The sequence below is a fragment of the Triturus cristatus genome, chromosome 10, assembly GCF_964204655.1.
Source record: "Triturus cristatus chromosome 10, aTriCri1.1, whole genome shotgun sequence".
NCBI lineage: Eukaryota > Metazoa > Chordata > Amphibia > Caudata > Salamandridae > Triturus > Triturus cristatus.
Window position 1 is genome coordinate 150225937 of NC_140593.1, and position 12838 is coordinate 150238774.

Sequence of the window (12838 nt, forward strand, 5' to 3'; positions counted from 1 at the left end):
CAAAGTCAGGGCTCAGCTGCGAATGCAGCAATAATCAAAAGTGTGCAATGCACTGGGGGCTGGGGTGCACTTCACCTCTTTCTCTCCCCTCCAAAGGAATGCCCAACAACGTTGCAGCTGCCGCTCTCTCTCGCGGTGCAGCTGGAGAATTTGGCTTGGCACCACTGTGCCTTCTGAGCCCCCACTGGGACTCCCAAACTGAAATGGCCCCAAGTCCCACTCCGGGACTTCTAAACTGAAATAGCCTCATGTGTTGCAGCTGCCCACTGGCCGGCGGGGCAGCTGGGGAAATACGCTGGCACTCACGGTGCCTCGAGAGCCTCCTTTACTGGGCTCCTCCTAGTGCCAGCAAGCGGCACCACCAACGCTCGCCCACTTCAGCCCCCACTCACCGGAGCATCGCAGGACCCTCCCGGTCTTCCGACGCGGCAGGAAGGCACCGACCATGTGCCTCGGCGGGTCCCTGCTCCTGGGGGCCTCTCCTCGCTTCTCTGGTCCTCCCTGGGCTGGAGGCAGACGCCTTCCTCCTCGTGATGGCCTGCGGTGCTCCCACTAGCACATGGGGGCCTCGCTCTCCTGTAGGCGTGATCGGCCCAACTGGGACTTCCGCTCCCGGGCCGTAAGCTCCGCCCCGTGTCAGGCAGCCGTGCCTGACTTCCTGATTTCTGGAGGCGGTGGCGCGGGCGGTTCTCTGTCTTTTGGCAAGTGCGGGGTAGGCTCCCGTGACTATGAGCACAGAATGCGGGGTGGGCACCCGCTCACGGAGGCTTCAATGCGGGGTGGGCACCCGCCGGCAAGCACACCAAAAACAGCGGCAATGCGGGGTGGGCAACTGCTCTTTAAATAAAGATGACTGCGGAGAGGACACCTGCCGGCAAGCACACAGAAACAGCGGCAATGCGGGGTGGGCACCAGCTCTCACCGGCAGCTCGAGGGGAATCCCCACATCGGGATTCCCTCTGTAATCACTGCAGCAGCACGCTGCACGCTGCCAGCTCCTCGCTCTCCTCTTGGGGAATTAGAATATAACGCTCCCGAGGCGCTAAGCCCCTCCAAGTTCCTGGGGTAAGCTGGGCCAAGAATAAAAAGTCCTTGGGGCTGGGGACACCCCAGCAGGGCGCAGCCAGGCAGGCCAGCACGCAGGGACCCCCCAAGAAGCTGCAGCTGGGTCCCACGGCGGTTCCTCCTGGCAGTGTGTCCCCCCCAGCACAAGTAAGCACAAGTACAACCTTTATCATGGGGTCACAGCCCCTTTCTTTATACCACTTTTCCCCTTTGTCTGCAAAGCACAGGGCTTGGGGAAACCAGTTCCAACTGGTTATGGAGCACTGTTTACCAGGCTCCTCTTCCCTATTGTTAGGTGGGGGCTCGTCAATAGACACACCACAGGGGGGCGGAGCCAGCATTCAATACGGCAGGCACCATCCTATTCAGGGACCAGGGACTTCTCCCACCACTCCAAATGCAGATGTCCCATTCAGCCTAGCGCTGACTCACCCTGCCCCTGCTGAAGCCACACACACCTCACTAGCCCCTGTCACTCAAAAGCCAGACATGCAATTCACATCAGGCAGGCAGACATAGCACACAGAAATGCCAGCTTCTAAAAGTGGCATTTCTAAAATAGTTATAATAAATCTGTGCACACCATTGCGCAGCATTTATTATCACTATGTCAAATATACAAAACTTGACCACGCTGCGTCTCTCATATCAGGAATTACCACTGAAAAACGTATCAGGTAATCCCCAACGCATTCCTATGGGAGGGCAGCCCCACAGTAGTGAGAATCCAAAATGGCTGTTTTTCACTACCAGGACATGTCACACACTTAAGGTACGTGTCCTATCTTTTACCTACAATGCACCCAGCCCATAGGGCTAGCTAGGGCCTACCTTAGGGGTGACTGACATGTAGTAAAAGGGGGGTCACATACATGGCACACACTTTAGGTGCCACGTCACAACGGCAGTAACACTGAGCGCACAGGCCCTGCAATGGCAGAGGCCTGAGATAGGTTTGCAAGGCTACTTTGGTGGGTGGCGCAATCAGCGCTGCAAGCTTAACAGTAGCATTTAATTACCAGTCCTGGGTGTATGAGATACCACTTTATAAGGGACTGGCAGGTAAATTAAGTAGGCCAAACAGGTGTAGACCAATCTTACCATATTTTTCACAGAGAGCACACGCACTTTACACTGGTCAGCAGTGCTAAAGTGCCCAGAGTCCTAAAACCACCAACACCATGTCAGAAAAAAGGCTAGGAGAAAGGCAAAATGTTTAGGGATGACCCTGCAAAAAGGGCTATGTCGAAAGAGTATTTTAATTCTGTATTCCTGATTTACCACCGAATAGTGTTAACACTCTACCTACAGTGAATTGATTAGATCGGGTCACCTTCTTTCCAGAAAATAAAGAGGGCAAAATAATTTTTCTGTTTGAAAAAACTCTATAATAATTGAGAAATAAGAGAATCTTAAATAAACTCCTTAATGCAATATGGTTATGATACAAAGGATATGATACACCATACATTTCTTAAGACAAAAAAAATGTAGAAAAAAACAAGACAAAAAGCTCACCAGGCCAATAAAATAAATACTTAATATGAAAAATGTTCCCTTAAAAACTCGGTAGCAACTGTGGTTGATATAGACCAGAAGGTATACAACCTTCGTCCGCAAACGGTATTACCTCTTCAGAACGAGGTGGCATGTCCGTTAAGGCCTCTTGTGCTGCTTCATCTAGGAATAAGGAAAAGAAAACAAGAAATATTAACCGTAATTGTTGGCTCTTAATTGATACCGTAAAGTTGAGTTCTAAAGCTCTAAACAATAGTGAATTCATAGTGCAACAAACTCGAACTGACCAATGCATTTACACAACTCAAGTCCTTGAGCATTACGCACATATATTCCAAGACAGACCGGGCCACATTCAAAAGGCACAACTCATAATGTCAGTGGAAGATCCACATGACAGGAACACTTAGATCTCAAAATCAATTATTTACTCTTGATTTTGAATTTCTTGATTACTCTGAACTCCTTGATCTCAGAAGTACGGCTGCTTTGGATACAACATTTGATCACACTTGCCACGCCTACTCTAACATCAGAGGCTGTAGTCTCATGCATTCATTTAAATACACACTAAATGCCCGCAGCCATTTTGCAACTCTCTCTCCAATCACTTAAAAGGCACTCTTAGTTACAAACCAGACCAATAGCTTTACAAATGGTTGTTTAGTTTTTGTGTTGCAATGTGCTAACCAGTCATTGACATTTTCATTGGAGTCTCCTCCTACGACAGAGATTTTTTATGTGCAGCTGTCTCATGTGTGCAGTTCCATTTCCAGGCCTGATTCACAAAGCATTTTCTTTGAGTCCAAGTTTAGCTGTGCCCTAGTATTTATAGGAGTAACATATGCTTACTAGGGGGCGTGGCTTAAGCGCCGATGAAGATGGCGGCCAGCTGATTCTGCTCCAGACCGATATCGAGGAAGCTGCTTCAGTCCGTCGATGGAGGAGCTCTACGAGAAATTCTATTTAAAGATTTGAGCGTCAGAACCGCTACCGCATCTGAGATGACCTTCGTTATGCTGCGGTGGGTCTTTTCTTCTTTTTGCTGATTACATAATAACGAATTCATCTCTGCGTTATTCCATCCACCTCATGGTCTACAGTTACTGTTCTCTCAATTGCTGGAAGTTATCCTAAAAATGTGATCACTAGTTCTTAAACAGTATTGTTGCTTCTGCTGCGGTCATTTTGAAAATATCAGCTCTTTCCCATTGGGAACATTCAATTCAATTTTTTGCCTCCACAAATATTTACCTACTTGTTTCTCTCATGTCTATGGGGAGGACCAGAGGGGGACGAGGCAACATTTCACCTAACTTGTCTACCTCCCGCTCAAAACCCAACATGCTGCCTACCTCTAACCCCTTTTCTGTTCTACAAGACGACATAGAAGATCCTGCGCAAGCAAGTATGCCTCTTCTCACCGAAGCTTCGTCTACCATCCCCTCTCCTATACCTGTTTCAGAACTTCCTTCCTCTCAAGTCAATATTAAAGCTACACCTAAACCAAATGCTTCATTGTCACTATCCTCCATTAAACGAGTCAAAAAGGATCCTCCTACACCAACTGTTTCTCCTCCACCTCTCTCCATCGAACTGCTTCTGGACGAAATACGTGCTCTTAAGCCATATATGACAGAAACGAATACTCGTCTACAAAGCATGGAGGATAATTGGTTCTCACTTCAAAATAAACTTACTTCTGTGGAAGATCAAATCAAATCATTACAGGCCTCTTCACGACAAATCTCCCCTATGAAAGCTGAAATTTTACAACTTCAGAAACAGGTTGAAAACCTCGAAAATCAAAGTAGACATAACAATCTACGTATTTATGGCCTAGCCAAGGGATTGGAGAGTCCAATCCTTTGGCCTTCTTCCAATCTTTTATCCCACAATTGCTGGATATTCTGGATTCTCCTCTTCTGAACATACAAAGGGCTCACAGATTGGGTCGTCCTCCCTCTGCTTCTTCTTCTCAACTTAAACCAAGAGGTGTCATACTCTATTTTCTGGAATACACTGACTTGTTGAAAGTTTTGCAGGCAGTCAAAATCAAACGTCGCATCTCCTGGCAAGGTTCACAACTGTTTTTCTCACAAGATTACGCCAAAACCACTGCAGATAAAAGGAAAAGCTTTCTTGCAATGTGACCAGCTCTACGAGATTTGAATGTTAGATTCGGCTTGATACATCCTTGCCTCTTCAAAGTAACATATAAAAATAAAACCACCACATATGAAGACCCAGCTTTACTTCAGCGTTTTCTTGAAAACTGCAGAGAGGAATCCATGGATCTTGCAGGATCATCTTCTTCCTGAGAACTCTGTCATTTCCTCGATGTTTAAGTTGTAGTCATGTATTTATTTTATATCCTCCTTGTCCATGATAATTGAATTCATTTTCTCCTTTTTTCCCATGTCTTTCATTGCCGGTGTCGTCTTCCTTCAGTTCTTATCCTTCATTGTTGTTCATTGTTAAAAATAACTTTTCTTATCATTTTCATGTTATACTTGTAGTCATGTCTTTATTTTGTGCTTTCCGTGTTCATGTCAAATGAACTAATTTTCCCTTTTTTCCCATATCCTCCCTTTTAGGTATTATCTCCCTCCGATTTTTTATCCTCCATTGTTTATTGTCTAGAATATGTCCTTCCTCGTGGTCTCCCCCGGAGGTATTTCAGTTGGTTTCATCTTCTCGTCCTGTTGCCTCAACACCCTCCACCCATGTTTGAGTTTCTGGTATGTTTTGATGTTCTTCTTTTATTAATATCTTATATTCTCCCCTTCTTTCCTCCTTCTCCCACTTTCCTCTTTCCCTCTTTTGGCTCTCTATTTTTCTCTATTCCCATTTCAATCTATATCTCATCATCATTTTCTCTTCTTTTTTTCTCCAACTCAAAAATTGTTTGCCATTCTTTTCTCTTTAATTATTACGAATTGTTTATTGCATTTGAATTCATGCTGTAATTGTGTACGTTTTCTATTTTATACGGTTGACTAATGACTTTACGTGTTATCTCTAGGAACGTTAAAGGTTTGGGTACACCTATTAAAAGACAAAGGGTACTCTCCCATTTATCTAACCTTAAGTCAGATATCGTTTTTCTACAACAATCTCATTTAGTAGTTTCAGAAGCTCTTAAACTTAAGCGACAATGGGTAGGACATGTTTTTTCCTCCCCAGGCTCTAGTAAACGAAATGGTACTGTAATTCTTATTCATAAAAAACTCAAAGTTTCTTTTCTTTCTCAGGACTTAGATGACGATGTACCTATTGCCCTATTTAACATATATGCACCTACTAAACCGGACAACACTTTCTGGCCACACATTTCTTCACTTTTGATGTCTATTGATACACCATATGTTATTTTCAGTGGAGATTGTAATCTAACTGTTGACCTCTTCATCAATGAACCAACAATTCACCAATCTCATTGCTCACAGATCCCTTGTTGATTCGTGGAGATTCTGCCACCCACAACTCCGTGAATATACTTTCTTCTCTCCCACACACCTTTCACAGTCACGAATAGATTATTTATTTGTCTCAAAAACACTAACTCAATCTATTTTACATGCAGACATTGGATCCATTCTGAGCTCTGATCACGCCCCTGTAATATTAGACCAAGAACTACTCCCCATTACTACCTCTAAAAGGAGATGGCGTTTTAATACTTCGTTATTAGCTGACCAATCTTTCACCTCCTCCTTTGAAGATTTAATTACTGAATTTTTTAAACATAATTTATTTTCTGTTTTGTCCTTTTCTATTGTTTGGGACTCTTTTAAAGCATCTGCCAGGGACTTTATTATTTCCTATGTTGCTAAAAAGAAGCGTCAAAACTCTCATAAAGCGAATGAAATTCTTAAATCCATTAAATTACTTGAATCCCTTTATACACTAACCAGTTCTGTAGCTGATCTTAATAAATTAATCAAAGAAAAATTTAAATATAATAAACTATGTACTGAAAATGCCTCTGCCTACCTTCTTAGAGGTAGTGCTTGTTACTATGGCGGTCAGAACAAAGCGGGCAAGCTTCTTGCTTCATACCTCAAAATCAAAAAGGACCGCTCCAATATTGATTATGTATTAAACTCTGCCTCTATTCCAGTCACTAAACATCTTGAGATTTTAGAAGAGTTCAAAAAGTATTATACTTCTCTGTATACTCCTGAATCTTCTCCAGATTCCCTAGACATACAAACCTATCTTGCCTCCATCCAAAAACAATTTCCCACAGATGTCAATTTTCCTTCACTGGAACAAGATATCTCCATAAAAGCCCTAAGACTTCTAAAAACGGGGAAAGCACCCGGCCCAGATGGATTCCCTGTGGGGTTCTATTCATATTTTCTCCAAAGCCCTACTTCCCCATCTTCTCTCTTTGTTTTCATACTTTATCTCCTCTAATGCCTCCTCCGGCACTTTTTAGGATGCTCTTATTTGTTTACTTCCTAAAGATGGGAAAGATCCTCATCTTTGTAAAAATTATAGGCCTATATCATTAGTTAATTCTGATTATAAAGTATTCGCTAAAATACTTGCTCTTCGATTACAACCTATCATACAGTCTATTATTTGTAAAGAACAGTCTGGCTTTATTAAAGGAAGGAATATCTCAGACAATACCCGAACCTTTTTTAATATAGTACATAAAGCTAATAAGTATCCCCATTCTCTTGCAGCCATTTCTTTAGATGCAGAAAAAGCTTTTGACCGAATGGATTGGTCTTTTATTTTTCATACTTTGTCCTGGTTCGGTTTTGGTACCAAATTAATTTCTTATATTTCTTTATTATACACTTCGCCCAAACCCACCATTTTTACTAATGGTTCTTTTTCTGATTCCTTTATATTACAGAGAGGTGTTCGCCCAGGTTGTCCCCTCTCCCCTCTCCTTTTCATTCTAGCTTTAGAACCATTTTTAGCTAAAATCAAACAAAATCCTGAAATACATAGTTTTCAACATGATAAACTTCATGTTAAAATGAGTGTCTATGCCGATGACATTCTCATATTTTTATACCAACCACAAGTCTCCTTTCCAGCCTTTATAGGAGAAGTCAATGCTTTCTCTTTTCTTTGTGGTTACAAACTAAACCACGATAAGAAAACAAGTTACTTACCTGTAACTGTAGTTCTCCAGTATTGGAGCTTTCATAGATTCACATGCCTGAATCATTCCCCGTCGTCGAAACGGGAGTCTCAGGTACATAAAAAAGCATTGCTTAGTAGTATAGCAAACTGAAAAAAGGCCGAGGCCCATTTTCCTTTGCAACCCATAACCTTTGTTATGTAAAAAAGGACTAAACTTGTCTCTGAACCAATCAGAGCCTCTCACCCTCTAGAACCCTCCTGAGAGAACCTTCTGCCCCTCAGATTTTCGTGCACTTGTGCAATAACACTCTTTGTGCTAAATTTGAGGTGAGCCTCTCAGGGAAGGAGGGTGGGTTGCATGTGAATCAATGAAAGCTCCAATACTGGAGAACTACAGTTACAGGTAAGTAACTTGTTTTCTTACTCCAGTATTGGAGCTTTCATAGATTCACATGCCTGAATCAGAATAGCGAGCAGTAAATAAAAGCACATTTTTTGTTACCCAAGACCTAAAACAAGGGAACATATATAGTGTGATAAAAACGGTATCTCTAAACCAAAACACACATATCAAAAGTACTTTGCAAATTGCATCCAATACAATAAACAACAATAAAATGTGCACATGTAGATAATAAAGGAAGGAGGGATGGTAAAGAAGGCTCACCGTTAATGGATAAGGTTCCTCAGCACCGCTTCTCCCACCGCCACCGCTCCTGTGGCTGCATCCAAGCAGTAATGCCTGGTGAAGGTGTGCGTACTTGTCCAGGTCGCCGCCCTGCAGATATCCTGGATCGGCACTCCCGCAAATAAAGCAGTAGAGGTGGACACTGCTCTTGTCGAATGGGCACGGACTCGTGCATTCAGAGGTCGCCCAGCTGCCGGATGACAATACTCTATCGCACTGGAAATCCATCTGGCAATACCCCTTTTGACAAAGGGAAACCCTTCCTGGGTGCGCTGAAGACAACAAAAAGTTGTGAAGACTTGCGGAAAGGCTTAGTTTTTTGCAAATAGAACTTTAGACAGCATTGGACATCCAGCGAGTGGAGAGCTCTTTCCGCCGCCTTTGTTGGTTGAGGAAAAAATCGTTTGAGAATTAGTGGCTCATTTAAATGAAAATCAGTTGGAACTTTTGGAATGAATTTTGGATTAGTTCTGAGTATCATTCTATCCTCCTTGAATTGTAAGAAAGGTTCTTGGACCGTGAGAGCCTGAATTTCCCCCACTCATCCTGGCTGAAGTGAGCGCAATGAGAAGTGCAACTTTCCACGACAGGAATTTTAGATCTGCCCTGTGTATTGGCTCGAAGGGCTGTTTCATTAACTGGGAAAGAACAATGTTCAATTGCCAGAGAGGTGGTGAAGGTTTTATTGGAGGGAAAACCCGGAACAATCCCTTCATGAATTGTTTGATGACTCTAGTGGACCACAGAGATGGACCAGAGGCAGTCCTTCTGTAGCGTGATATTGCGGCTAGGTGTACCTTTATAGATGCATGAGCCAAACCGGACTTTGCCAAAAGCAAGATGTATGGAATAATCTTGTGAGCTACAGAATCTCTTCCACTTCATCCTGTATGTTTTGTTCGTACTATCAGCTTTGGCTTTAGATAGTATGTCCCTGCACTCCGTTGGGATGTTCAGATGTTGAACTTTGCAGTATTCAGGAGCCAGGCTGCTAAGTGCAGTGATTTCGGATCAGGATGAAGTACTTCCCCTTGGAACATCGTCAGGAGTGACAGTATCGGCTGGAGGTGAATCGGGCGTTCCTCCGACAGTAGTAGAAGCTCCGCGAACCAATGTTGCCTGGGCTACCATGGTGCTATCAGGATTATCCTGCATGGTTCTTTTTTGATCTTCATAAGTACCCGCGGCAGGAGGGGAATTGGAGGAAAGGCGTAGGCAAAGATGCCTGACCATGCCATCAAAAACGCATTCCCCCAAGATCCCCGTTGGGGAAGCCAGCTTGCGAAGAACTGGCATTTTTTGTTCTCCATTGTTGCAAAGAGGTCTACTGACGGTTTTCCCCATCTTTGGAAGATGCGGTTTAAACTCCCTTGGTCGATCTCCCATTCGTGGCAGACGGATTTGAGCCTGCTGAGAGTATCCGCCTTGGTGTTCTGATCCCCTGGAAGATGTTCTGCTGTAATGGATATTCTGTGTTGCAGCGCCCATTCCCATATCCATTGGGCTTCTTGAGACAGGGAGAGTGATCTTGTTCCTCCCTGTTTGTTCAAATAGTGCATTGCTGTTGTGTTGTCTGTTCTTATCAACATGGCTGACCCTTGAATCCTTGGTAGGAACGCTAACAATGCTAAACGGACGGCCCAGAGTTCCAAGAGGTTGATATGCATTTGTTGTTCGTGCAACTTCCAGCGACCGTTGACTTGTAGGTCCTGAAGGAACGCTCCCCAGCCTTCCAAGGATGCATCTGTCGTAACCACTAGTGGGGCTGGTTGAGTAAGGAAAGAAAGACCCTGCGAGATGTTCCGTTTTCGGGTCCACCATGTTGCCGCGTGGACCATGATCGGCGTTACCCTAAGTATATCGTCAAAGGATCCTTTCGCCTGATGCCATTGAAGATCCAGCTGCTCTTGCAACGGACGCATCCTTAGCCTGCAGAAAGGTACGAGGGAAATGCAAGATGACATCGTTCCCAGCAATGATTTGTACTTGCGTACTGAAAGAGACTTTCTTTTTATAAAAGCCTGGGATAGAGATATTATTCCCAGCGGTCTTTCCTTGGAGGGGAATGCTTTGTTTACCTCTGTATCTAGAATTGCTCCCAAGAAGGTGAAGTTTCATGTCGGCTGAAGTAATGATTTTTCTTCGTTTAAAGTTAGACCCAATCTGGCAAACAGTTCCACGCAAGCCCTTGTTGACGACCGGGCCGACGCTGCTGATGGTGCTTTGACTAACCAGTCGTCGAGGTAAGAAAATACTTGGTGTTTCTGCTTCCTTAGAACTGCTGCCACTGGAGCCAGGCATTTCGTAAAAATTCTCGGGGCTGACTTCAGGCCAAAAAGCAGTACCTTGAATTGGTAGTGTTCTCCGGCCACCATGAAACGAAGGTACTGCCTGTGGGAAGGATAAATGGGGATATGAAAGTACGCATCCCGTAGGTCCAATTTGGTCATATGATCTCCTGGGTTTAATAGCAGCAGAATATCTTGGAGGGAAATCATTCTGAAGGATTGCTTCTAGAGGTAAGTATTTAGGGATCTGAGGTCCAAAATAGGGCACCATTAGAGAACTTTTTTCTTGACTAGGAAAAACCGGGAATAAAATCACCTTCCTCTCTGGAAATTCGGTACCGGTTCTATTGCTCCCTTTCGGAGCATTGTCCGAATTTCTCGACGCATCTGATGTAAGTATTTGACCTCTTGGTGTTTTGGTGGTGTACAAGGGGGAGTTTGCAGAAGATCTAGAGTGTGTCCGAATTGTATTATGTTGAGGACCCATTGGTCCGTAGTTATTTGCTGCCAATCTTCAAGATGATAAGAAATTCTTCCACCCAGGGGAACATACGACATTAGAGGAATAGGTGTAGCCGGATTCATAACATTGTCTTTGTCGACGGGTATTGTCTTTCCCCTGACGACCTCCTCGACCTCTAGGAGTAGATTTTGTGAAACCTCCTGTTTGTCGCTGCGAATACTGTTGATGTTATGGCTGAGATGAGGTGGAGTAAGAAGTATACCGGCCTTGTTGGTAACCTCCTCTATAGAAGGATTGGCCCCTACCGCTTGAGCCTCGAAAAGGAACTTTCCTATACTGCAATGTTCCCAGTGATTTCGCCATTTCTGTATCTTTTTTGATACTCTGCAAGGCCTCGTCAATGTGCTTCCCGAACGAATCTTCTCCATTGAAGGGAAGGTCCAAGATCTTATTCTGGACTTCAGGCCTAAAAGCTGTTGCTCTCAGCCATCCTTGTCGGCGTAAGACTGCCGCTCCCCCCAAAGATCTGAAGGCCGTGGTCGCAATGTCCATTGCGCTATCTATGACTTCAGCCAAAGTCCTTTCACCTTCTTGGAGGATTTTTCAGGCTTCCTGTCTGTCAGCCTCAGGAATGCTGTCTATGTAAGGCGATAGTTCGCACCACATTTGCCTATCATACCTGCCCAAGATGGCCAGGGCATTCGCCGCCTTCATTCGCATTGTCCAGACGCCTACCCTCTCTGTCGGGAGGTGTTGAGATTGGAGCTGACGGATTCCTTGATTTTTGCTGAGCCGCCTGGGTTATAACTGAGTCCGGCTTGGGGTGGCCTAGTAGACAAGCTGGAGCATCCGAGGGCGCTTTAAATTTCTTGTCCAGTCTGGTGAGTACTGGAGTAACCGTTGCCGGTGTCTCCATGACCTTGAGACCTTCTTCTGATAAATGACTGACAATCGGGAGAGATCGAACTGTCTTGCGAAACGGCTCCTTGAAATCATACAAGAAGCATTCTGTTTTGTCCGATGACAAGGTGAGCGCAAATCTCTGTGCAGCTCTCTCCATTAGATTATGGAACCCCCCGATGTCCTCCGGAGGAGAGCCGACAGGTCTCGGTGAAGGAGATGAAGGGGACGGAATGAGATAATCATCCCATTCCTTACTAGGGTCTGTTATCTCCCCCTCTTCCTGTTCATCATCATCAGAGGTCTCTGGAGCCGGTTGTGGTAAAGGTGATATAGGCAAGGACTCAGGTAAAACCTCTTGCCTTCGCACTGGCGTACACGGAATATAGTGTGATGTTGTCAAGTATTCCTGTCATGCGAGGGGAGGAAAACGGTAACCAGCGAAAACGGACTACATCTCCCAGGATGCTTAGCGGTTGAGAGGTTATGTAAACAGGAGAGCTGTTACATAACTCAAGGAAAACACGCCCTTATGTAAACAGGAGAGCTGTTACATAACTCAAGGAAAACACGCCCTTATGTAAACAGGAGAGCTGTTACATAACTCAAGGAAACACGCCCTTATGTAAACAGGAGAGCTGTTACATAACTCAAGGAAAACACGCCCTTATGTAAACAGGAGAGCTGTTACATAACTCAAGGAAAACACGCCCTATAAAGGGAGGAACCGGGAGGTACAACGCTGTCGGATATTGTGTTTACACCGACGTACCTGCTTAGTGAAGAGCAGTGTTCCGGAGTGGTGCT

General features: G+C 44.5%; 1 protein-coding gene across 1 annotated transcript in view; it reads right to left on the reverse strand.

The window, feature by feature from the left end:
• The window catches only part of LOC146789062 (intraflagellar transport protein 70A), a 276982-nt gene that overhangs the window by 117106 nt on the left and 147038 nt on the right, over window positions 1–12838 (reverse strand). Inside the window, exon 8 of the mRNA XM_085629969.1 lies at window positions 2696–2745. Within this exon, the coding sequence (XP_085486095.1) occupies window positions 2696–2745 (50 nt within the window). The remainder of the gene's footprint in view (window positions 1–2695; window positions 2746–12838) is intronic.